Source organism: Lucilia sericata, unplaced genomic scaffold, assembly GCF_015586225.1.
Source record: "Lucilia sericata isolate MDLA Ls3-8-SP2 unplaced genomic scaffold, ASM1558622v1 Contig000111F_arrow, whole genome shotgun sequence".
NCBI lineage: Eukaryota > Metazoa > Arthropoda > Insecta > Diptera > Calliphoridae > Lucilia > Lucilia sericata.
Genome location: NW_023994143.1, coordinates 414,838 through 441,823, shown reverse-complemented (window position 1 = coordinate 441,823; position 26,986 = coordinate 414,838). Strand labels below are relative to the sequence as shown.

At 28.6% G+C, this 26,986-nt stretch overlaps 2 protein-coding genes across 17 annotated transcripts in view; both read left to right on the top strand.

The window, feature by feature from the left end:
- LOC119600373 (E3 ubiquitin-protein ligase RNF181 homolog) overlaps positions 1–26,986 on the top strand; it is a 71,607-nt gene that overhangs the window by 36,492 nt on the left and 8,129 nt on the right. Inside the window, exon 1 of one of the 5 annotated variants that reach the window (XM_037950557.1) lies at positions 18,990–19,272. The exons of the other annotated variants lie outside the window; for them this stretch is intronic. The gene's annotated coding sequence lies outside the window, so the exon portion shown is untranslated. Of the gene's footprint in view, positions 1–18,989; positions 19,273–26,986 lie in introns of those variants that run through there. 5 annotated transcript variants of the gene reach the window in all.
- Positions 1–26,986, top strand: part of LOC119600371 (serine/threonine-protein kinase OSR1) — a 67,604-nt gene that overhangs the window by 36,521 nt on the left and 4,097 nt on the right. The window contains exon 1 of one of the 12 annotated variants that reach the window (XM_037950540.1): positions 7,464–7,890. The exons of 10 other annotated variants lie outside the window; for them this stretch is intronic. In XM_037950540.1, coding sequence (XP_037806468.1) covers positions 7,857–7,890 — 34 coding nt within the window. In that variant the 5' untranslated portion in view covers positions 7,464–7,856. Of the gene's footprint in view, positions 1–7,463; positions 7,891–18,981; positions 19,273–26,986 lie in introns of those variants that run through there. One more of the 12 variants, XM_037950546.1, reaches the window with a different exon arrangement.

Genomic DNA, 26,986 nt, shown 5'->3' with positions numbered 1-26,986 from the left:
AAGTTTAATTTGAGAAAATCCAAAGTTATATTGTGAAACACCAAAATGAATTTTAGAAATCCAATTTAATATTGAGACATACCAAATTAAATTTAGGAATCAAAATTGATATGAAGAAAAAACAAATTGAAATTTGAATTTTCAACTTAATATTGAGAAAAAACCAATTGATATTGAGAAGTCGAAATTAATATTGAGATAATACGAATTGAAATTGACAAAATACAAAATGATATTAGGAAAACCTAATTTTGTATTGAAATTTATATTATTTTAAATCCATATCCTATTTAAACACTTTATAAGAAAAATATTTTCATACAAATTTTAAATTTCTCATTTTCATTTATTAATTTCTCAATTTCAATTTGTAATTTCTTAATATAATGTTGGGATTCTGAATTTCAATTTGTTTTTTCTCGATATGAATTTGCATTTCTTAATTTAATTTTATTATTTCTCAATATTAGTTTGGATTTCTCAATTTCAAATGGGGTTTTCTCAATATTAATTTATATTTCTGAACTTTAATTTGAATTTTTCTAAATTTTAACTTGAAATTCTCAATATGAGTTTGTATTTTCTCAATTTAAACTTGAAATGGTGTAGAACTGAACTAGAACTGAACTAGAACTGAACTAGAAACTGAACTAGAACTGAACTAGAACTGAACTAGAACTGAACTAGAACTGAACTAGAACTGAACTAGAACTGAACTAGAACTGAACTAGAACTGAACTAGAACTGAACTAGAACTGAACTAGAACTGAACTAGAACTGAACTAGAACTGAACTAGAACTGAACTGAACGACTAGAACTGAAACTAGAACTGAACTAGAACTGAACTAGAACTGAACTAGAACTGAAACTAGAACTGAACTAGAACTGAACTAGAACTGAACTAGAACTGAACTAGAGAACTGAACCTAGAACTGAACTAGAACTGAACTAGAACTGAACTAGAACTGAACTAGAACTGAACTAGAACTGAACTAGAACTGAACTAGAACTGAACTAGAACTGAACTAGAACTGAACTAGAACTGAACTAGAACTGAACTAGAACTGAACTAGAACTGAACTAGAACTGAACTAGAACTGAACTAGAACTGAACTAGAACTGAACTAGAACTGAACTAGAACTGAACTAGAACTGAACTAGAACTGAACTAGAACTGAACTAGAACTGAACTAGAACTGAACTAGAACTGAACTAGAACTGAACTAGAACTGAACTAGAACTGAACTAGAACTGAACTAGAACTGAACTAGAACTGAACTAGAACTGAACTAGAACTGAACTAGAACTGAACTAGAACTGAACTAGAACTGAACTAGAACTGAACTAGAACTGAACTAGAACTGAACTAGAACTGAACTAGAACTGAACTAGAACTGAACTAGAACTGAACTAGAACTGAACTAAAACTGAACAAGAAATGAACTAGAACTGAACTAAAACTGAACAAGAACTGAACTAGAACTGAACTAGAACTAACTAGAACTGAACTAGAACTGAACTAGAACTGAACTAGAACTGAACTAGAACTGAACTAGAACTGAACTAGAACTGAACTAGAACTGAACTAGAACTGAACTAGAACTGAACTAGAACTGAACTAGAACTGAACTAGAACTGAACTAGAACTGAACTAGAACTGAACTAGAACTGATCTAGAACTGAACTAGAACTGAACTAGAACTGAACTAGAACTGAACTAGAACTGAACTAGAACTGAACTAGAACTGAACTAGAACTGAACTAGAACTGAACTAGAACTGAACTAGAACTGAACTAGAACTGAACTAGAACTGAACTAGAACTGAACTAGAACTGAACTAGAACTGAACTAGAACTGAACTAGAACTGAACTAGAAACTGAACTAGAACTGAACTAGAACTGAACTAGAACTGAACTAGAACTGAACTAGAACTGAACTAGAACTGAACTAGAACTGAACTAGAACTGATCTAGATCTGAACTAGAACTGAACTAGAACTGAACTAGAACTGAACTAGAACTGAACTAGAACTGAACTAGAACTGAACTAGAACAGAACTAGAACAGAACTAGAACTGAACTAGAACTGAACTAGAACTGAGCTAGAACTGAACTAGAACTGAACTAGAACTGAACTAAAACTGAACTAGAACTGAACTAGAACTGAACTAGAACTGAACTAGAATTGAACTAGAACTGAACTAGAACTGAACTAGAACTGAACTAGAACTGAACTAGAGCTGAACTAGAACTGAACTAGAACTGAACTAGAACTGAACTAGAACTGAACTAGAACTGAACTAGAACTGAACTAGAACTGAACTGGAACTGAACTAGAACTGAACTAGAACTGAACTAGAACTGAACTAGAACTGAACTAGAACTGAACTAGAACTGAACTAGAACTAAACTAGATCTGAACTAGAACTGAGCTAGAACTGAACTAGAACTGAACTAAAACTGAACTAGAACTAGAACTAGAACTGAACTAGAATTGAACTAGAACTGAATTAGAACTAAACTGGAACTGAACTAGAATTGGAACAAAACTGGAACAATTTTATGACGAAATGGTGTATAATTTTTTGCTCCACTAAACTTCTAACTAAGTGTGACTAAAATTAATAAACAAAATTTCCAACTTTTTGCTTTATTCCACTCTTCATTATACACGCTTACTGCATGCAAAATCAGGAATATTTCGATCAGTAAATTTAATTAGCACAAGTGAAAAGCAGTGGTTCTCACATGAACCCTAACATACTACTTGGCCAAAACATCTGAAGTGAACGAATTAGACCCGCATTTAAGACCACGAACTAAAACAGAAGTACGTCAAATTAAGTAAATATAAGAATGATATGCAAATAAATTTAAAATACTCGAATTTTATATATTAAAATGCCATGAAATTTGTTTTATTATATTCATATCATGTGTTAAACGGCTGAAGGCAAATATTGATTAAATAAACTTTGGCATACATTTTTATTTTTAGAATTTTTATAACTGGTTTTGCTTTATGCAATACAATTTTAATAATTAATAGAAAATTAACACATTTTTCTGTTAAAATTTAAACAAAATTAGTTATTTTTGAAGGCGGGTCATATGACGTTCAAGTTTTAGACGAAGTTGTTATTAATAGAAAGGGAGACAAAAGCCTCAAATTCAAGAAAGGGGAATAAAATAAAGAACAATATAAATTTTATTTATCATTATTAATAAATATTTTTTAATAATTTTCTTATAATTTGAATTTATCTCTAATTTAACAATTACAGTATTCCGTCCTCTCTACGTTTTTGCACTTTCTCTTTCCTTTTATTTTCATTTTCAATCCATAAATAACTTTTTTCCTTATTTACAATTTGGGTTACCAGAACACATTAACCAAAAATAAATCACTGTCGTACCCGCTTTTGTCTGAGCATCCCGCTTAACAAATATTAATTTGTTTATACATCGACCGCAAAGCTACTTATTTTTATTATTGGTAGGATTGGTTCAAAATTATGGAAAATTTTAATTTTGTACAAAATAAACAATTTTATAAAAAAATTCATTCATTTAAATATGTTTATACATACAATTATATTTATTTGTTTTTATAACTAATGAAAAATAACAAAGAAGCCCAATTCCCATTTCAATGACTTAAAGACGTCACTTTGTCTCCGGGTTTAGCGATTTAAATGAAATGAACAGGAACGGAATGACTGAGTAAACGAATGGAAAAATTAAATAACAAAGTTAAATTTTTAAATTAAAGGGGTATTCATTTAATAGTGTTTATTTTGACTCGAAAATTCTAGAAAATATCTAATTTTAGAGAAGAAATTTTTTTTTTAATTTTTTGTCGATTTTTAAATTTTATAAATAAAACAAAAAACAAGTTTTGATATGAGAATCGAATCTTTTTGACTACTTCATACTTAGATAGTCTATAGTCTAGTCTATAGTCTAGTCTATAGTCTAGTCTATAGTCTTAGTCTATAGTCTAGTCTATAGTCTAGTCTATAGTCTAGTCTATAGTCTAGTCTATAGTCTAGTCTATAGTCTAGTCTATAGTCTAGTCTATAGTCTAGTCTATAGTCTAGTCTATAGTCTAGTCTATAGTCTAGTCTATAGTCTAGTCTATAGTCTAGTCTATAGTCTAGTCTATAGTCTAGTCTATAGTCTAGTCTATAGTCTAGTCTATAGTCTAGTCTATAGTCTAGTCTATAGTCTAGTCTATAGTCTAGTCTAGTCTATAGTCTAGTCTAGTCTAGTCTATAGTCTAGTCTATAGTCTAGTCTATAGTCTAGTCTATAGTCTAGTCTATAGTCTAGTCTATAGTCTAGTCTATAGTCTAGTCTATAGTCTAGTCTATAGTCTAGTCTATAGTCTAGTCTATAGTCTAGTCTATAGTCTAGTCTATAGTCTAGTCTATAGTCTAGTCTATAGTCTAGTCTATAGTCTAGTCTATAGTCTAGTCTATAGTCTAGTCTATAGTCTAGTCTATAGTCTAGTCTATAGTCTAGTCTATAGTCTAGTCTATAGTCTAGTCTATAGTCTAGTCTATAGTCTAGTCTATAGTCTAGTCTATAGTCTAGTCTAGTCTATAGTCTAGTCTATAGTCTAGTCTATAGTCTAGTCTAGTCTAGTCTATAGTCTAGTCTAGTCTAGTCTATAGTCTAGTCTAGTCTAGTCTATAGTCTAGTCTATAGTCTAGTCTATAGTCTAGTCTATAGTCTAGTCTATAGTCTAGTCTATAGTCTAGTCTATAGTCTAGTCTATAGTCTAGTCTATAGTCTAGTCTATAGTCTAGTCTATAGTCTAGTCTATAGTCTAGTCTAGTCTATAGTATAGTCTATAGTCTAGTCTATAGTCTAGTCTATAGTCTAGTCTATAGTCTAGTCTATAGTCTAGTCTATAGTCTAGTCTACAGTCTAGTCTATAGTCTAGTCTATAGTCTAGTCTATAGTCTAGTCTATAGTCTAGTCTATAGTCTAGTCTATAGTCTAGTCTATAGTCTAGTCTATAGTCTAGTCTATAGTCTAGTCTATAGTCTAGTCTAGTCTAGTCTATAGTCTAGTCTATAGTCTAGTCTATAGTCTAGTCTATAGTCTAGTCTATAGTCTAGTCTATAGTCTAGTCTATAGTCTAGTCTATAGTCTAGTCTATAGTCTAGTCTATAGTCTAGTCTATAGTCTAGTCTATAGTCTAGTCTATAGTCTAGTCTATAGTCTAGTCTATAGTCTAGTCTATAGTCTAGTCTATAGTCTAGTCTATAGTCTAGTCTAGTCTAGTCTATAGTCTAGTCTATAGTCTAGTCTATAGTCTAGTCTATAGTCTATAGTCTAGTCTAGTCTAGTCTATAGTCTAGTCTATAGTCTAGTCTATAGTCTATAGTCTAGTCTATAGTCTAGTCTATAGTCTAGTCTATAGTCTAGTCTATAGTCTAGTCTATAGTCTAGTCTATAGTCTAGTCTACAGTCTAGTCTATAGTCTAGTCTATAGTCTAGTCTATAGTCTAGTCTATAGTCTAGTCTATAGTCTAGTCTATAGTCTAGTCTATAGTCTAGTCTATAGTCTAGTCTATAGTCTAGTCTATAGTCTAGTCTATAGTCTAGTCTATAGTCTAGTCTATAGTCTAGTCTATAGTCTAGTCTAGTCTATAGTCTAGTCTAGTCTATATAGTCTATAGTCTAGTCTATAGTCTAGTCTATAGTCTAGTCTATAGTCTAGTCTATAGTCTAGTCTATAGTCTAGTCTATAGTCTAGTCTATAGTCTAGTCTATAGTCTAGTCTACAGTCTAGTCTATAGTCTAGTCTATAGTCTAGTCTATAGTCTAGTCTATAGTCTAGTCTATAGTCTAGTCTATAGTCTAGTCTATAGTCTAGTCTATAGTCTAGTCTATAGTCTAGTCTATAGTCTAGTCTATAGTCTAGTCTATAGTCTAGTCTATAGTCTAGTCTATAGTCTAGTCTATAGTCTAGTCTATAGTCTAGTCTATAGTCTAGTCTATAGTCTAGTCTAGTCTATAGTATAGTCTATAGTCTAGTCTATAGTCTAGTCTATAGTCTAGTCTATAGTCTAGTCTATAGTCTAGTCTATAGTCTAGTCTATAGTCTAGTCTAGTCTATAGTCTAGTCTATAGTCTAGTCTATAGTCTAGTCTAGTCTAGTCTATAGTCTAGTCTAGTCTAGTCTACAGTCTAGTCTATAGTCTAGTCTATAGTCTAGTCTATAGTCTATAGTCTAGTCTATAGTCTAGTCTATAGTCTAGTCTATAGTCTAGTCTATAGTCTAGTCTATAGTCTAGTCTATAGTCTAGTCTATAGTCTAGTCTATAGTCTAGTCTATAGTCTAGTCTATAGTCTAGTCTATAGTCTAGTCTATAGTCTAGTCTATAGTCTAGTCTATAGTCTAGTCTATAGTCTAGTCTATAGTCTAGTCTATAGTCTAGTCTATAGTCTAGTCTATAGTCTAGTCTATAGTCTAGTCTACAGTCTAGTCTATAGTCTAGTCTATAGTCTAGTCTACAGTCTAGTCTATAGTCCAGTCTATTGTCTAGGCTATAGTGTAGTATATATTCTAGTCTATAGTCTAGTTTATAGTCTAGTATATAGTCTAGCGTATAGTATAGTCTATAGTCCAGACTACATTAATTTTAAGGCTTAAATTAGATTATAAAAATAATTTGCTGTTGCCAATGAATACCCCTACTGTTGTGTTTATAAACGGCAACAATTGTTTGCTGCTTATTGTCACATACAAAACGAACAACAGCAAAAAACCACAATCTTGACGTAAATCTAAGTCACATTTTCTCCTTAATTTATAAGTTACTTATGGAATTCTGTTTGATTTTCTATTGTTTTGTGTTTTTGGGAGTGTCAACAATACTGTAACCTACTGTTTGGGAGGGGGTTTAGCAGCTAACAATAGCTCTGGTGTTGATTGTATTTTGTGGTCAAAACAATGTTATTGTGGTTATTGCAAATGATAACAGCTGAAATATACGCTTCTCTTAATTAGCTTTAATATGCATATTTACGACGAGTATTTAAAAAAAAGTAGCAAAAGTAACAAAACAAATCAATCAACAGAAGCAACCAAATAAATTTGCTAAAAAATTAACACTTTTTTTGCTCGACAACATGATCGTAGTACAGATACTACAATTTAAACAAATTTATTGTTCTGTCAATCGTTCAGACAGACCATCAGTGGTCGCGTATACAAACGATATTTTTTTAATATGAATATTGTTGTATATAATTTTTTTGTTTTTGTCCGTTTAAATGTTTTACTTTACTTTTTTTTATTCATTCTCGTTTTCACAACAAAACAAACTCGTGTTGAGAAATTTAACAAATTCAATTTAAAGTTTTTTTATTATTTATTTTCTTTCTTTACAATCTGTTAAATATTGTATCTAAAGGAAGATTCAAGTTTAGTTCATTTCGAGATTTGATCGTTGTCGTTTAGTTTATTGCACAGTGTTGTTACAGTTTCTAAGCATTTTTAAAATAATCTATTATTTTTCAAATTTAAACAATTGTTATTAAAAAATTCAAACTGGTGTTGTTAAAATAACGTATTGAGTGTGTTTAGAAAAGTTGTTTATTTAAAACAAGTACCGACGGTTTTGTCGTTTTAAATGGTGTTCGATTTACAAATTATAAGTTACTTTGTTAATCTATGGAATTTTAGCATAAAACTCAATACACAATTGAAATTCTTAGTTTTCTAACAGAGATTTTTCAAACTTCAATTTGAATCCAATCTTTTTCAAAAAGATTGTTTTGGTTAATTGCTGAAATTGTTGCTGGTTTTTAAGGAGCTGTGATAATAAAATTCCATAAAATGAAATTTTTATTTTTGGATTGCTTGAAGCAAAGTGTGTATTAAATGAATTTTATAATTTTTTATTTTACTAATAATTATTCAATGTATTATTTTTACTAACATCATTGATCATGATCATTGTTTAGAAAATACTAACAAATCACAATGAAATCTGGATTACATACTATTTATTATCAGAGTCATTTATTTTAATTTCAAGCAAAGATGTGAATTGATGTTTTGAAAAAATAAAGAATCGGAAAAGTGAATTTTAGCAAATTAAAGTGAAAGTTTCATATTTTCATTAATATAATACAAATTTGTATAAAAATAATAAAATTTTTATCGAAATTTATCGATTTTTTTCATCCTTTTACAAAAAGAATGCCAAATTCTTTGCATAAAGTCGGCCATGCCCGGGACACCTTTACATAGGCCAAAGTTCTAGACAGTTATGTGGTACAAAATTGTCGTTAATGGCACTTAAAAGCATTTTTCCATGATAGTATGATGCCAAATCGTTTCGGAAATATGAATGCAATCTGATCTGATTAAAGCCCTTATAATAAATTATCGGTATTTATCGATCCTGATTTCACAAATGATAGGCTTCAATTGCTACAACTGCAAATGGCTTGCCACAACAGAAACATTTTGCGGAATTTTGTTAGTTTTTCCGGCATTATTCTTCAACATTTCCTTGCCCTTCAGTCGCATAAAAATCTTGACCCGGAAATTTTGAAAAGTGTCCCAGTACATAAGTTTCATTACCCATCACACATTGTTTTGATTTGTTTTTGGTTTGGATTTTCTGAACCTTATACGACATTAGCATTGGCTCTGCAACCCAAAAAATTCGAACATTTAACTTTACGAGCTCTACTCGTTCCACTTGTTTTGCCTTATCTATATCTGCTCGATCTTTTTTTCTTTCCAATCCAGGTTTCCTTTCAATGCTCAAGTCTTCTTTATAACGTTTAATAACCTTTGAAATAGATAAACCTTCAGATCTTTTGCGATTTTTATGTAATTTTTAAAATTTTTTTTTTTACATACTATTTTTCTCGGAGTAAATTTCAACCGATTTAAACAATGGAAAATGAATGATTTAGAAAAGATAATCACCCTTATCGCCAATAGAAGTGAAATTTTTGTTTCCTTAAAATTTGCATTCCCCTCGAAGGGAAAATTGCTATCATGAACTTGCTGTAAACAATTCATTCACAATAGTGGGTTTTATATGCAACAGCTGTTCATTGTTTACAAAATTACATCAGAAAATTTCCCGTCAAAAAAGATAGTGAAAGAAATAAGTGAAAAGGGAACATATTTTACGTGAAATGTTGATTGGCGATAGGGGCGAATATCTGACATATGTTTTAAAGCTAACGTGAACAATAAAAATGATAATTTGTTGAACAGGGGATAAGTTTTGACTAGAAAAATGTTTTTATGTTTCTGGCACAGTCCTAATCGGGTTTTCTTATAATTTTGTCATATCTGCCTCATTTATGAACCGATTTGGTTTATTTTTAATAATAAGCTTTTTAAAAGCATATCATATAGAATTATTGTAGATTTGAATCCCATAGATATCTAGGGCCTTTAGAAAATTGATTTTAACATACCATAGACAGGCAGTCGGATGTCGCTAAAATGTTTTCGCTCTATATAAGGATTCTGATTAGATATTGTAGAAGTTAGAAACATATTAACAAAACCAAATTCAAACCTTACAGTAAGTTTGCGAAATCTTTAAGAACTTATTTAAAATCTAAATGAAAATAGCAGTCTTTGATTCGAAAGAAAAATGGATTCCAAACTTTATACTTTTAAACAAATTTCCTTTTGCAAACACTTTGTCACACTTCTTTTATTAAATTGTTTGCAATAAAACATTGTTACTTCTTCACTACGACTTATCATCTAAATTAAATGGGTTCTTTAAACGACATTGCGTGCCCTTTATAGACTATAAAATTATAATTAGAGGAGTCAACAAAAATCACTGCAGCAACAACAACTACAACTTTAGCAGCAACATGAAGAACATGCAATTATAACACTGCCCTACAGTTCACAGCGACACTGCCAAACTAGGGATTTTAGCTAATATTTACAGTTACTACTGGTTACCTCCCCCCCAGTAAGAAGTCAATAGACACTATGCAAATAATTACTACACTTAACTTTTTTTACAAAGGATCAATTGATTGTTTTATAGATTACTTCTGGCGAGTGAAATAACTACTTCTAAATCAACTACATTAGTAATTTGACTTTTCAAAAGCTATTGGCTGAAAGGGTTACATTTATTGTAAAGCTGTTGGGTAATGACTAAGTCACTTTTGTTGTTTTTTTTAATAATGTACATTTTGTTATTGTTCACGACAAAATAGAAATAATATTTTTCATTATAGTAAACAACAATTCAATGAACTCATAAACTGTCAATTATCATTGAAATAATATACAGTTTGCACGTGATTTCTATATATGTTGTATTACATAATAATAATAAAACTAACAATAACAACAAAAAATAATTAATTAAAAATGTTTAAAACACGTTTTATTACTCTACACATGCTCTATTGCGACAAAGAAAAATAGCAAGAAAAAACACAAATTTACAAAAAGTAAAACACCCTGACGTGTAATTAACCTTTAAAAATTAGTAATACAAACAATGTTGCCAGATTGTTTGCTTAATAGGATTTTCTCTAAAATATCGCACATTATAATTTGAAACACATTAGGCATATTTTTCACCTATAAATCTTAAATTAGCCATATTTAGTATTTAATATTTACCCCTTCCACCAAAACCATAAACTAAATACCTAAAACAAATTATTTAAACCAAATAAAATATTGGTAAATATATCATAAATTATTTTTCATTATAATTACCCCATAAACTAATATTAATTATATTTATTTTTTCCTTTCATTAAACACTTCCCCTTTCGTCAAAAATTTCCCAAACCATTTCATGTAAATGTATAAATTTGATAAATGACATTTATGAGGCGAAACAAAAAAACATATTATTGACAAATTTATGTCAAAAAAAAAAATATGAAAAAAAAATAAATCGTACTATATACTAACGGAAAAGGCGATAATTTATCAAGATAATGAAATAAGGAAAAAAAAGCAAATACATAAAAAATATATATTAAAGTCGAAAATTTGTTGACGTAGAATTTAATTTTGGCAATGATGATGATAATGATGACCAACTAATAAACGCTAACTCATGGGGTTTTTTTTTGTGAAAATAAACTGCATAAACTCATAAATATTAATAAAAATAGAAAAGATTTATATTTATAAAAAAAGCTTTTAAGATTTTTTTAAGAACAAAAAACTTTTAAATAAAAAAGTTAAAAAAATTTCATTTTTTTTTTTTTTTTTTGGAATAAATAGGATTTTTTTTATAAATTCTTTATGAAAATTTAATTTATTTATTCATTTTATAGTTTCTAAGCCCTTTTGTAGAGAATTTTCTATACCTAATCCATTTAGAGAAATTTGTATATTATTTCTAATCCATTAGAAATTAATTTCGATCTCTTTTCTATTAATAGAAATTAATTTTCTATTTATAAAATATGTATGTTCAATCAAATATTTTGCACCATTTTCTATTTATTGAAAGTTTCAGATAACTTTTTTTATTTTTTCATAAATTTTCGAGCAATTCAAACTTCACTTTAAATTTTTGTTGAATTTTCGATCAAATCTTATTTCACTAATCTTTCTTCGATTTAGAAAATTTTCAATCAATTCTCTATTTTTTGATAAAAATTTCCACCAATTCTTATTTGTAGACAATATTAGATTAATTCTCGATTTAAAAAGATGTACATTTCTATAAATTAATTCTATATTTGTAGATAATATCAGATTGAATTCTCGATTTATAGAAAATTATCGATCAATACTCGGTTTATAAAGAATTAACTTTTAATAATTCTCGATTAATAGAGAATTATAGATTTTTTTGTATTATCGATCAGTTCTTGATCAATAGAAAATTTTTCAGTTCTCGTTTTGTAGATAATTTTAGATCGATCCTCGATTTATAAAAAGTTTCTTAACTATAGACGGATAAACAGCTGGACCGATGTCTGGAAGAATTTCTAGTAGGCAAGATGCCACCCCACATACAAAATAAGTATTTGACATCCATGTGAACAATATGCAGACTGGATGTGGCACCTCCCATGTAAAAAAAAAAATTATAACTTGGTATATCTGAGAAAATATAACAGAGTCCAAACATTTTGTCGGAGCCATTTTAGCATCAATACGAAAATTTATAACAAATATAGGAGGACTAGAAATAGGAGGCGTGGCATTAAATACAAAAATTCTTATATCTAGGAAACTATTATCTGTAGAATCCTTAAATAAATCGATCAACATTGAAATACACATGAACAATTTAAGCAAAAAATTACCGGAGGAGGCATGGCACCTCTCATATATATAGAAAATTATGTGATGTAAATTCTTAAATTTTCAATGAACAACTTTAAATTTCTGGATTAGAAACTCCTACATGAGTTACATACAAAAATTTGTGTACTGGAATTCTTAAATTTTGCACGGGCAACGAGACTTTTTTGGATTATATGGGCAATTCCATGAAACGGTAAACCACGACTGAAGAAATAAAACACCTATAACTTTTGCATTTTTTTAAGATAATTCAACAAAAATTGGTATATGATCTTTTGTAGGACCAAAGACGAAGTCTGTTGAAAATTTTTGAAATCGGTCTATTTTTACACCTCGCCCTCATACAAACGGACCCGCAAATATCACTTTTTAGCTCTTAATTCTGTTAATTATAATACTATTCGTTCCAAAATCGGCAGATCTATGATGTATATAATCCTAAACCATTATGGTTTTCATAACGATTGGACCACAGAAAAACACTTAAACGTCCGTAACTTACTTATAAGCACTTGTATTATAATAAAATCCAACCCCAAAATTTTATGAGGATCGGTCCATATTTGACCCTAGTCGCCATATAACTTCTGTTTTTTAATTTTATCTATAAATTGCTTAAACATGTATATAGGTCGACCATGTCCGACTGCACTTTCCTACTCCTTTTTATTTGTTGAGGTGTATGTGTGTGCATATATTTCCAAAATATATATTTTATAACCTAAAAAAAATTCATAAGAAAAATCTGCCACATACGATGTGTCACGTACGATATTCAAAAATGTTCATTATAAAATTATATTAATTTGTTTTCTTATTTAAAAATTATGGATTACAAATGAAAAATATGTCCCATAGTGTAAGAAATTAAAACAAAAAAGATACACCTACAGAATTCGCAGATTTTCGTAAATATTTACATGTACTTTAAACACATTTCCGTTTTTCGTCACGTATGAAATCGCCATATTTTAAACCATATTTTGGAAAACAAGCCGAATGGTATGATTCCTTTTGCAAATATAGTATTCTCCGAATGGAGCAGAATGTCAATATTGTTTTCCAAGTACTCCCATTTTTACCAAATCTATACCACTCTGATGGCGTACGAACGTCACATACAATCGTATGGAATTGCCCATATGTATAGTAATTTGTACTTTAAAAAATTACAAAGTACTTTAAAATATTAACGCTTGTATTTATAAAAAAATCTTATTTTGCTTTTAACGCACTCAATAGTTAAAGCACACTTTAGCCTTAAAAACCATTAATAAAATTGTAATATTCATAAACAAATAATAAACGTATATTAACTATTTTGCTGATTTATGTTTAAGTTGGCAGCACTGTACCATATGGCTGTCATTTTATGTGTTAGTGTTGCGTACAATTAGGATAAAATATTCGTTGATTCGGTTTTCTTAATTTCATATTTTTGTTTATAATAGATTTTTGACAATAAAAACAAACTTTTAAGAAAAATAAATATATATATGGCTTTAATAAATGTCTATTTAGTTCAGATGTATAAATATAACATATAATTTCTAATTATTATTAAAAGTATCCGAATAACGGATATTTTGCGACAAAATATACATCACTATGACACATTTTCTTATTTTTACTTATTTTCCTTGTAATTTTTCATAAATTTTTGCAAATATTGATAAATTTCTTTGATATTTGACTAATTTTAATGCCGGCGAATATATTTTGCATTAGTATAACACTAATCAATATAATTTACATGGTTAATTACTTTATGGCATTATATTTAACCAACAAACTTTGAAAAAGACAAATCAAATGATTTTGTCCATCATTTGGTTGACAGACGGGCATTTCCAAATTGCGTAAAAATAGTGCTGGACAATTGGAATATTGTCAAATATTCATGCATTAATCCAATAATGCCAAGATTTGAGTTTTTTCCTCAAAATATAATCGTTTAAAAATTTTCTGGGATTTTATTTACAAATTTGTAAACGTTAAAATTAGAATTTTTAGATTTTATTTTAAAAGAAACCATAATTACTTTTCGCAATCAACCTAAAATTACCGGAAAAATCTTTATCTGAGAAAAAAATTTTTAAAAATCAAGTTATTGTTGGCTTAAAGAAGGGTCGAGCCTACAATAAAATTCTTCTAATTGTCAATGGTTTATTGAAGGTGTTTTAAGCTATTTCACGTTTATAAATACGATTTTCCTGAATTTTGCCTAAAATTGTTTAATAAACCTAAAATAAGTTTTTATAAATACAGTCGTAAGATTTTTCCTGGAAACTATAATTAGTTACTGTTTTAATATATTTAATAAACCATTACTACCCAGCAAAAAATCTGAAATTTTTGGTAATAGCCAGTAGTTATTTCATACATTACTTGGTAATGAGTGTTCATTATCATCCACATTATTTCATTTAGCTGAATAGGTTATTACTGGTAAAGAACAAAACAATTTGGATTTGTTATGGTTTTGTCGAATATATTCGACATTACAATAGACTCAGTTTTTAAGCATTTTTTTGATATAATATTTAACTTTAGTTTTAATTTTTTTTCTTTTAGATGAAAATTAAGACTTTATTATACATATTTATAATTGAGTTTTTGAAAGATCTTCCGTATTTTTAAAATATTTTAAAATCAGATTTTAAGAAATTGTCACTTATGACTACTTTTTAAAAGGTGCTTTTTAACAACGTTTAAAAAACAGCTTCATTTAATGGCCAAAAAAATTGTATTTTAGGAGATCGCACTATTCAGATTTAAATTGTATTGTATTGAAAGAAGTTTAAGAAGACATTTTACAAAAAAAAAAAAATCATAAAAAATATGGGTAGTACTTTTTGGTGACTGTTTTTCGAATGTCGAATATATTCGACATTTAACTTTGACCTTCTATAACTCACTAGGGAAAACTCAAATTCAAAAAATATTATTTTTCCCGGATTCAGCATACTCAAATTATCTTAAATATAAGTTTTCTAGTTTTTTTCTAGACATAAATTATTTTTGACCCTGAAAGGGTTAAATTTTCCAACCATGTCCAACCAAGTGAAATTATTTAAATCCTTTTGTAATCATATAGTTTATATATATGACAATAAACTATTTATCGCATTTAGTGATACTTTTTAACGAAATCCAAAAGTTTACGTACATACATATACATATATTTTTTAATAAACTTTTTTTTTTGTTTTTCCTCAAATTGGACATGTTGCAATATGCATTTTTTTCTTCCTACTCTTCATGTCTAGTCATTTCGCTTTTAATTTTTTGCTTCTGTTCATGTCATTTGTTTCTTTTTCTATTTTTGTAACACCCATTTTGTCGTTTTTATATTGAAATGCACATGAAAAATTCCTTAACTTAAAAAAACAAACAAAAAATATTTATGCTGACTACATGTCAACACAGTCGCTTTGCAGATCTATTTTTAATGAAACGTGTGAACAAAAATATTTCATCGAGTTCGAAAGAAATAAATTTAAAAATTGATCATACAAAAATATTTTCATACGTAATGCGTGGCTTGTATTTTTGCGTGAAATGTTTTTTAAAATTTTATTAGCATTGCTGTTTTTTAGCGATGATTATTTGCTAAGATAATGAAATGACAAAAAAGTAAATTAAAGCAACAAAATTTTTACAAATATTGACTTTTTAATAATATTCTTAGGAATTATTGTATCTTGGCAAAAACCTACATTGAAAAGTAATTAGTTCAAAAGCTAAATAAGCGGCTTTTCACTTATTTTTCATTAGAATTTTAACTCATTATTTTAACAGGATGGCATTGGAGTCAAATCCCCCTTCACACGAGCACACAAGTAATATGATCTGTCAAAATTTTGAGTAGAAGAGAACGGATGGGATTGTCTAAACGAAATATATAACGAAATCATCACACATTGAGAGAGAATACGGATGGAAAATTTGACAGTCGTATGGCTCTCTTCATTTTTTTAAAATGATTCAAAAAACAAGCAAGTCGCATTAGATCAGGGATGTATTTTTATGTAAAACATACAAAAAATGTAAAGCAGCTGTTTCCATCTTACTTTGTTATTGTTTTATACCAATCGTGTAAACACAAAAATATACATCATACTACTTTTATTCTCTTTTTTGTCATACAGATGGAATTTCATTTTATTTTTTCATTAGACTTGTCGTACGTAAAGTGTGATCGTCTGAAGGGCCCTTAAGTGCTTATCACCCTTGCTTACAAATAAGTACTTATAAACAGGGAGTTAAAAAGTCGTTTTGTTAAGTTATCGCTCATGATAGACTATATGAGACGAAACATCCATCCAGTAGTCCATTTATTAAAATTTTTGGGTCTGAGGTCTGATTAAGTCAGCACTGACTCATTTCACTCCCACTACAAATAATTACAATATTTATTTCAGTTTCGGCACGAAACCCGGTTTCGGGTTTTGGCATGTTTTTTTTATACATATGCAGACTTTTACATATTTCTAGCGAACTGAAAAGATCATTACAGATTTCCATACATTAATTTATAATTATAATTACTTTAATATCTAACTCATAAAATAATTTAGATGTTTATTTTATTATTTCATCACTAAAGCATTTCTTACCGAACATTATTATTTAATATAAAAATTCCCTCAGCCATAAAACGAACTATATTAATCCTTTAAAGCACTTGTTTACACAAATCTTCTTTGACGTTGGCAAAAAAAAATAATAATAATAAATAAAACTCGTACCCATACACACACCTCTTTTACTGTCATTACTTTTGGAACAACAAACAATATTTACATTTCTACTTGTGCACCCAAGTACATACTGACCTACTCACCACCACCACTTACCGCCTCCCAACAAACCCACTAGGCGGTTAATTTTAATTTTTGGAATTTTTTTTCATTTCATTTATTTTATTCACCCATTTGTCTGTCGTCTGTTTGACGTCTAACGTAATAACGTGGAAAACAAACAAAACAATAGAAATAACTAAATAACAACAAACCTAGATAAGTACTCGGCAGTAATAGCAATTTAGTGTTTTTTTTTTTTTTTTTTTTTTGTACTTTACAAATAGAAAAATTATCTATTTAAAAGAAAAGAAAACTAAAATTACTTTCATTAATTCCCAATCAGTTTGATATTTTAGTGATAACGTTTTTTTAAGGTTATAACGCTAAAGATTTTTTTGTGATATTGCCTTTAATGAGTAGAAGTTGGCATCACTTATTTGCTAACGTAATACACATGAATGTATTATCACTAATATAAAACGAAAAGAAAAGCTTTTCTCCTCTACTCTTCGGCTCTTGTATTTTAGACCGCTCTCTTTGCCTTTTTAAGTGTACTCTACGCTACACCAGAGATGGCAAATTTAGTACTATTGTACTTTATGACAACGAAAATTATCGTAGTAACGTTACGACCTAAATAAAATCAACTGGATAATCCATTAACTACAGATGAACTAGTCAGTAGATTAGCATATAGACTAATCTAAGATTTATCAATAGACTAGTCCATTAACTTTTAATAGATCTGCAAAGTAGATTAATCCAAAGACTAATCAAAATATTAGTCAATATATTAGTCTATAGACTAGTCTGTAGTCTAGATACTTGTTTTAAGGACTAATCCAAACTCTAGTTAATTGATTAGACTCGTCCATAGTCTAGGAACTTTTGTTGTTTATGATCTTGTCTAGTTCTAGAAGCAGTCAATACACTACTTCATTGACCAGTATTAATTTTTTTGATAAAAGTAAATACACTGGTTTCCCGGTTTAACGAATACTCAGTTTAGCGAATTCGCGATTTAACGAACCGGCAAATTGTTTCCATTGAGTACCTTATATTACGAATGAATGAGTAAATTTTGTACTCGATATAACGAATTTCCAAAAAATTTTCTATAAAAAATAATACGGAGATATCACTAAACTTCATTATTAACCAAAAGCAATTCAATGGGTACAAAATTTACAAATACAAAAATCCAGGAATAGAAATGAAAATAACATTTAAAAAATTATTTTAGGAAATATAAAATTCTTTATTTAAGGGAATATTATGATTATTTTACTAATAAAGTGAGAAATGGAATTGTTTGTAATGAAAATTGCCGTAAAATACTTAGAATTCACATCGATTAAAATGGGGATCAAATCCCTAATTTGTTTTTTTATAAGAAATGAATTCATTTTCGTAATGAAACAACTTTACCTTCATTAAACAAAAAATATAGTTTTTTACATAATTTTAATTAAATTTTTCATAAAATCTTTAATTTTCTTTTGATTCTAAATTTATAAAAATGCAAGGAAATTGTCAAAAACTTCAAAAAGATTAAAAAATTGACTTCCTTCCTTCCATTACCCTATTTTTACCATTAAATCATAGAAAAGTTGTTATTCGATTTAACGAATTTTTCGTTTTTACGAATGGGCCTGACATTATATCTTTCGTTAAACCGGGAAACCACTGTAATATTTTCAAATTTCCATTTTCCATCCCTGTACTACACTATGTTTTGTTTAAATAACAAATTTGTACGTTGGTCTCAGTGTATCTTCGCAACCAAATATACAACAAGCTGTGGCAAAATATAAAAAAAAGAAAGAAAATAAAAAACAGTGAATAATGTTGAATTTTTTTCCTATTCAGTTGTTAAATGACGGTTCGAGCGACTTAACGCGTCAGTACGAGAAGAGCTGAATAAAAACACGACACGAAAAAAAAAACGTTCTATTTATTTGTTAACACTTATAGATGCGCGCGCGTATCTTTAAAATACTAAAAAAATATTTTATAAAAATTTCGAGTTTAATTTCAATTAAAAGTTGAAAAAAAGTAATCATTTAAAATCAATTAACCAGTTAAGAGCTACAAAACTAATTGCAGCAACCAACTACACAACTGTGATATTTATTAACAAAACTCAACCTCAACAAAATGTAATTTATTTACAAATTTATTTACATATTGATTTTTTTTTTACATTTGTGCCACATTTTTTTTTTTGTAATGTTGATTCTTTTTACTGTTTTTAATTTGTTTTGATTTGTTGTGTTGTATGCAGTTTATTGATATTTGTTGTTATTGCAGTTTAAGTATTAGTGTGAGTACAGTGAGTTTGTGGTTTTACACTATAGTGTTTTTTAATACTTATCAATTTGAACTGAAAATGTCTTTACTCAGCATTTATTTATGAGTATCTCGTGATTTTGATTGATAATTTTATCTGTCTTTAGTTGTTGTTATTGGAATGATAAGTCTCGTACTCTTTTTTTGTTTTCTTTTGTTTTTCTTTTATAAATACTTGCTACAATTATAAGACGGTAATAAATAGTTTAACCCTTTATTGTGTAAAGGGGTCAAGTAGATAATTTTTACTGCAATTGTTGGTATTTTCCTTCTTTTTATCGTTTTTTAGACTCTGTTTTTAAGCATTTTTTGGGTATAATATTTAACTTTAATTTTTTTCTTTTAGATGAAAATGAAGACTTTATTATATTTATAATTGAGATTTTGAAAGATCTTCCGTATTTGAAAAGTATTTAAAAATGAGATTTTAAGAAATTGTCACTTATGACTACTTTTTAAAAAGTGCTTTTTAACAACGTTTAAAAAACAGCTTCATTTAATGGCCAAAAAAAAATGTATTTTAGGAGAACGGATTCAGCATACTCAAATTATCTTAAATACAAGTTTTCAAGTTTTTTTCTAGACATAAATTATTTTTGACCCTGAAAGGGTTAATAAAACGGGCTATCAACCGTAATTGTTCATAGCTCCCATATAAACACCCACCATTCTGCATTTCGATTACGTTTCCGCATTCAGTTACTCTACGATCGAAAATTAATATTCCAACAAAAAAAAAAACGGAATCGTTAGAAAAAGAAGAAGAAATTCCATTTTATTTCAATGCTTTATGATTGTATGTATTCTGGATTACGATCGTAACTACGTTTTTGCAAGTTTTTATTTTAGTGACGGAGCTTCGAATCGAAATGCAGAATACCAAAGTTGCCAAACGAAATAAACTTCGATTCGGATTGAAATGCAGAATAGGGATGAATGTATACTTCCGAAAATCACGTAAACAGATTACTAAATTACGATATTGAGATACAATTCGTCATAAATGTGTTTAAAGTTCTTTGTTCTTTGGCCAAAGGGACAGATTTTAGTTCTAAAACTTCTCTTTATATTCCTACACACATACATACTCAGGTAAATTAACATTATTATTTAGCACTTTTAACTTGTGTATATGTTGGGTCATCGTCTTCACATTTAGTTCAGCTTACGGTAAATTCCCATAAAAATTTAGTACATTTCTGAATAATTTTTATAAAACAAGCAAAAAAAAACATCTTAAAAATTCCATTTATAACTTTGTATACTAAATATGAAATCTGAATTGAAAAAAAAAACAAACAAAAAATTAATTGTTTTTTATTGTTAGAAAAAAAGAAATATTTTTAAATGTTTTATTATTTTAAGCGCGTGATTTTCTGTCACATTCTAAAAAGTTTGTTTATTTTGATTTTTTTTCGCTGTGTAGTATATTTTGTTTAGCGCCTGCTATTTTTTGTGTTCTTCTTCTACTTGACAAGATATCATGCATTTATTTGTATATTTATTGTAGTTTTGTTTTTTTTTTTTTTTTTTTGCTAAGAAAAAAGACGTGAAATTTTTCGCTTTAGTTTCACTTTTTTATTATTGTTGTTTTTATTTGTCTATAGATTTTTTTGCGGTTTTTTCGTCTGTTGCTAAGTTGATAAATATACAATTAAGCTTTTTTTTTTAATTTTTTTAACACTATGTTGTTGGTAAATAAATTTGATTAAATTATTTTTCTTTTCTAAATTGAAATGAAATCAATTTTGTTTATAAAAAGAAATTATTAATTTTGTTAAGACTAATTTAGAAACACGATAAATATTTTTTTCAGTGTTTAGTACCTTCTAGCAAAAAAGACGTCAGTCACATCAATAGCAACGATATGTTCAATATTCTTAAACAAAATGTTCAAAAACTAACCATTTTTGATTTTGTCTAGTCTTTGTCATATAACCGGGCATTTTTGTCAAATATAAAGTGTAAAATTTTTAAAAATGTTGTAATTTTTGTTTAACTTTTACAACCCGTTTTCATCATTACGTTCGTTCGTCATTAACATGTGTCATAATATTTTTTTTTTTTTCTTTAAAATTCACACTCATTATTGTTTGTTGTTGTTTTTTCTGGTTTACTAAAGTTTATTGAACTTTATTTTACGCATTTCATTTGTTTCTGTATTGTATTTGCTATTGTTGTTGTACATTTAAATTTATGCCATAAATGATAAAATGAAATAATTTTCAACACACTTTACCAAAAAAGTATTTATTTTTCCTAATGACGCTAACAAAAAAAATTCCATTTATTAAATAAATGTATAAATTTTTTAATGGAATCTTTTTTTATTTTAATATCATTTCAATCTTATTTGTTTTTTTTTTTTTTCTTAAAATTTTCCATTAAAAAAAGCTAATTACTTTTTTATATTAATGTTACTTAAAACTTTATTTGCAATTATTTAAAAAAAATCAATGATTTGGAAAAACAAATTTCCTAAAAGATTTATTTATATTTTTAAAAGAAAAAGTTTATTTTTAATACGAAATTGTAAATTTTTGTTTCTTGTATTTGGAAATCCATTAAAATTTTATTTACGACTTATCTTTGAATTGTTTTTGACTCATTGATTATTTTTTATAATTTTTCAAAGATCCAGTATATAAGGTAAACAAAATAAGAATTTTAAATACTTTAGTTAAAGGTTACCATATGTAGGTTTTAGATTTCTAGTTATATCTACTACAAAAGAAGTTGATGGGTCCTAAATATTAATTTTATTCTTAGACGATCTAGCCCACATTTTCCATTGTCTATCCAGAGGTATTTATTGTTTATGCAGTTTGTTTGGTATTGAAAATGTTTATAGTCGAAAATATTATTGAAATAAAACGTTTGTGTTTGCTGGGTTATACTTAATTAATTTAGGTCTTTTTTTTTTTCAATTGAACACTGGCATTTGAGCGGTATTTCACCATTTGTTATTATGTATAGAAGTGTGTATTTTGGTATTTTTACAGATATGAATGTGGAAATATATTTATTCATGGTTTAAAAGTATGAAATTAATTTTTTTTTTATACATTAAATGGAGGGAGGGTTGGTTGACGGTTTTTATAGATACGAGTACAATGATAATGACCGCAATTAATGTTATTTTTAGAAAGAAACCAACAAAAAAAAAATATAATTAAAACAGAGATTAAATACTTAATGCAACATTTACACATACTTTTGGAAAAAGTATACACAGAACCGAAAACAATGATAGGGAAATTTACGTAGAAAAATTATAGTAATTGCAGTAATGTAAAGGAATTTATTTTTGAGATCTATTTTTATATATAGACTAGACTGTACACTAGACTATAGACTAAACTATTGACTAGATTGAAATGTAGACTGTAGACCAGACCATAGACTGCACTACAGAATGCAGTATAGATTAGGCTATAGACTAGACTATAGAATAGACTAGACCATGGACTACAGACTAAATTATAGGCATTAGACTGGACTATAGACTATAATATAGACTAGTCTATAGTCTAACTATAGACTACACTACAGATTATACTATATACTACACTATAGGCTAGACTATAGAATAGACTATAGACTGGGCCATAGACTAGATTATAGACTAGACTATAGACCAGACTATAGACTAGACCATAACCTAGACTATAGACTGGACTGTATACTAGACAATAGACTAGACTACAGACTAGACTACATACTAGACTACAGATTAGACTACAGACTAGACTACAGACTAGATTACAGACTAGACTATACTATAGACTAGACTACAGACTAGACTATAGTCTAGATTATAGCCTCGACACTGGAATATAGTCTAGATTATAGACTAGGCTATAGCTGACTAGACTATAGACTAGGCTATAGCTGCCTAGACTATAGACTAGACTATAGACTAGACTATAGACTAGACTATAGACTAGACTATAGACTAGACTATAGACTAGACTATAGACTAGACTATAAACTAGACTATAGACTAGACTATAGACTAGACTATAGACTAGACTATAGACTAGACTATAGACTAGACTATAGACTAGACTATAGACTAGACTATAGACTAGACTATAGACTAGACTATAGACTAGACTATAGACTAGACTATAGATAGACTAGACTAGACTATAGACTAGACTATAGACTAGACTATAGACTAGACTATAGACTAGACTATAGACTAGACTATAGACTAGACTATAGACTAGACTATAAGACTAGACTATAGACTGACTATAGACTAATAGACTAGACTATAGACTAGACTATAGACTAGACCTATAGACTAGACTATAGGACCTAGAACTTATAACCGACTATAGACTAGACTACTAGACTATAGACTAGACTAAAGACTAGACTATAGACTAAGACTATAGACTAGACTATAGACTAGACTATAGACCTAGACTATAGACTAGACTATAGACTAGTACTATGACTAGACTATAGACTAGACTATAGACCTAGACTATAGGACTAGAACTATGACCTAGACAGACTATAGACGAGACTATAGACTAGACTAATAGACCTAGACTATAGACTAGACTAGAGACTAGACTATAGACTAGACTATAGACTAGACTATAGACTAGACTATAGACTAGACTATAGACTAGACTATGACTAGACTATAGACTAGACTATAGACTAGACTATAGACTAGACTATAGACTAGACTATAGGACTAGACTATAGACTAGACTATAGACTAGGACTATAGACTAGACTTAGACTAGACATAAGACTAGACTATAGACTAGACTAGAGACTAACCGATAGACTAGACTAATAGACTAGACTATAGACTAGACTATAGACTAGACTATAGACTAGACTATAGACTAGACTATAGACTAGACTATAGACTAGACTATAGACTAGACTATAGACTAGACTATAGACTAGACTATAGACTAGACTATAGACTAGACTATAGACTAGACTATAGACTAGACTATAGACTAGACTATAGACTAGACTATAGACTAGACTATAGACTAGACTATAGACTAGACTAGACTATAGACTAGACTATAGACTAGACTATAGACTAGACTATAGACTAGACTATAGACTAGACTATAGACTAGACTATAGACTAGACTATAGACTAGACTATAGACTAGACTATAGACTAGACTATAGACTAGACTATAGACTAGACTATAGACTAGACTATAGACTAGACTATAGACTAGACTATAGACTAGACTATAGACTAGACTATAGACTAGACTATAGACTAGACTATAGACTAGACTATAGACTAGACATAGACTAGACTATAGACTAGACTATAGACTAGACTATAGACTAGACTATAGACCTAGACTATAGACTAGACTATAGACTAGACTATAGACTAGACTATAGACTAGACTATAGACTAGACTATAGACTGACTATAGACCTAGGCTAAAGACTAGACTATAGACTAGACTAAGAGACTAGACTATAGACTAGACTATAGACTAGACTATAGACTAGACTATAGACTAGACTATAGACTAGACTATAAGCTAGACTATAGACTATACTAAGACTAGACTATAGACTAGACTATAGACTAGACTATAGACTAGACTATAGACTAGACTATAGACTAGACTAAGACTAACTATAGACCTAGACTATAGACTATGGACTATAGACTAGACTAGACTATAGACTGACTATAGACTAGACTATAGACTAGACTATAGACTAGACTATAGACTAGACTATAGACAGACTATAGACTAGACTATAGACTAGACTATAGACTAGACTATAGACTAGACTAGACTAGACTAGACTAGACTATAGACTAGACTATAGACTAGACTATAGACTAGACTATAGACTAGACTATAGACTAGACTATAGGACTAGACTATAGACTAGACTATAGACTAGACTATGACTAGACTATAGACTAGACTATAGACTAGACTATAGACTAGACTATAGACTAGACTATAGACTAGACTATAGACTAGACTATAGACTAGACTATAGACTAGACTTAGACTAGACTAAGACTAGACTATAGACTAGACCTATAGACTAGACTATAGACTAGACTATAGACTAGACTAGACTATAGACTAGACTATAGACTAGACTATAGACTAGACATAGACGACTATAGACTAGACTATAGACTAGACTATAGACTAGACTAGTATAGACTAGACTATAGACTAGACTATAGACTAGACTATAGACTAGACTATAGACCAGACTATAGACTAGACTATAGACTAGACTATAGACTAGACTATAGACTAGACTATAGACTAGACTATAGACTAGACTATAGACTAGACTATAGACCAGACTATAGACTAGACTAGACTATAGACTAGACTATAGACTAGACTATAGACTAGACTATAGACCAGACTAAAGACTAGACTATAGACTAGACTATAGACTAGACTATAGACTAGACTATAGACCAGACTAAAGACTAGACTATAGACTAGACTATAGACTAGACTATAGACTAGACTATAGACTAGACTAAAGACTAGACTATAGACTAGACTATAGACTAGACTATAAACTAGACTATAGACTATACTATAGACTAGACTATAGACTAGACTATAAACTAGACTATAGATTAGACTAGGCTATAAAATAGACTATAGACTGTACTATACACTATAGTAGACCAGGCTATAGCCCAGACTATAGACTAGACTATAGCCTATTCTATACACTATACTATAGACAAGACTATAGATAAGACCATAGATTAGACTACAGACTAGACTACAGACTAGACTATATGGTAGACTATAATCTAGACTATAGACTATACTAGTTTATAGTCTCTTTTATTTGAAAAAAATCTATTAGAAATTTACATTAACAAAGCAACTGGCTAAAAATTTTGTTAATAAACTTTTCATTATTTTACATTCTGTTAGTATTTAGCTAAATGTATGTAAATTATCATTACAAATATGTTTGTTTGTTTGTAATTCTATTTTATCAGTTGTGTCTACTATTTTATCGTAAACATGAGTTGACACAATTTTTTCTTCTTTTTTGTATATTTTATTTAATTTACTATTTTTATATTTCAATAGAGCTTTTTTTATGTAAAAATCAAAGACAAAGTGTTAAATGTTTAGAATAGATAAAACAAAATTCAAACAATTTTAAAATAATTAGACAATTAGTCATCGCTGTTAATTAGTGGAAGTGATTTTTAAAGAATTTAATTTTGTGTTTTTGTTATTTTTTTAGTACAAAATACTCTTGTAAATTACAAAATTTAAAATTTAATTTACTCCTTATGGCTTTCAAATTGTAGCATATTTTTTTTTAATATGAAAATGTCAAAATTATTAATATTATTTATCTTTTGTTATTTCGATCATGTGAAATTTGTTTATCGTAATCATTTTCATAGACACGTGTGTAAAATTTTATCATAAAAATAGTATTTAGCTATTTACCTTGAATTTTTTATCAATTTAACCTTAAATATGTTTTTACAAA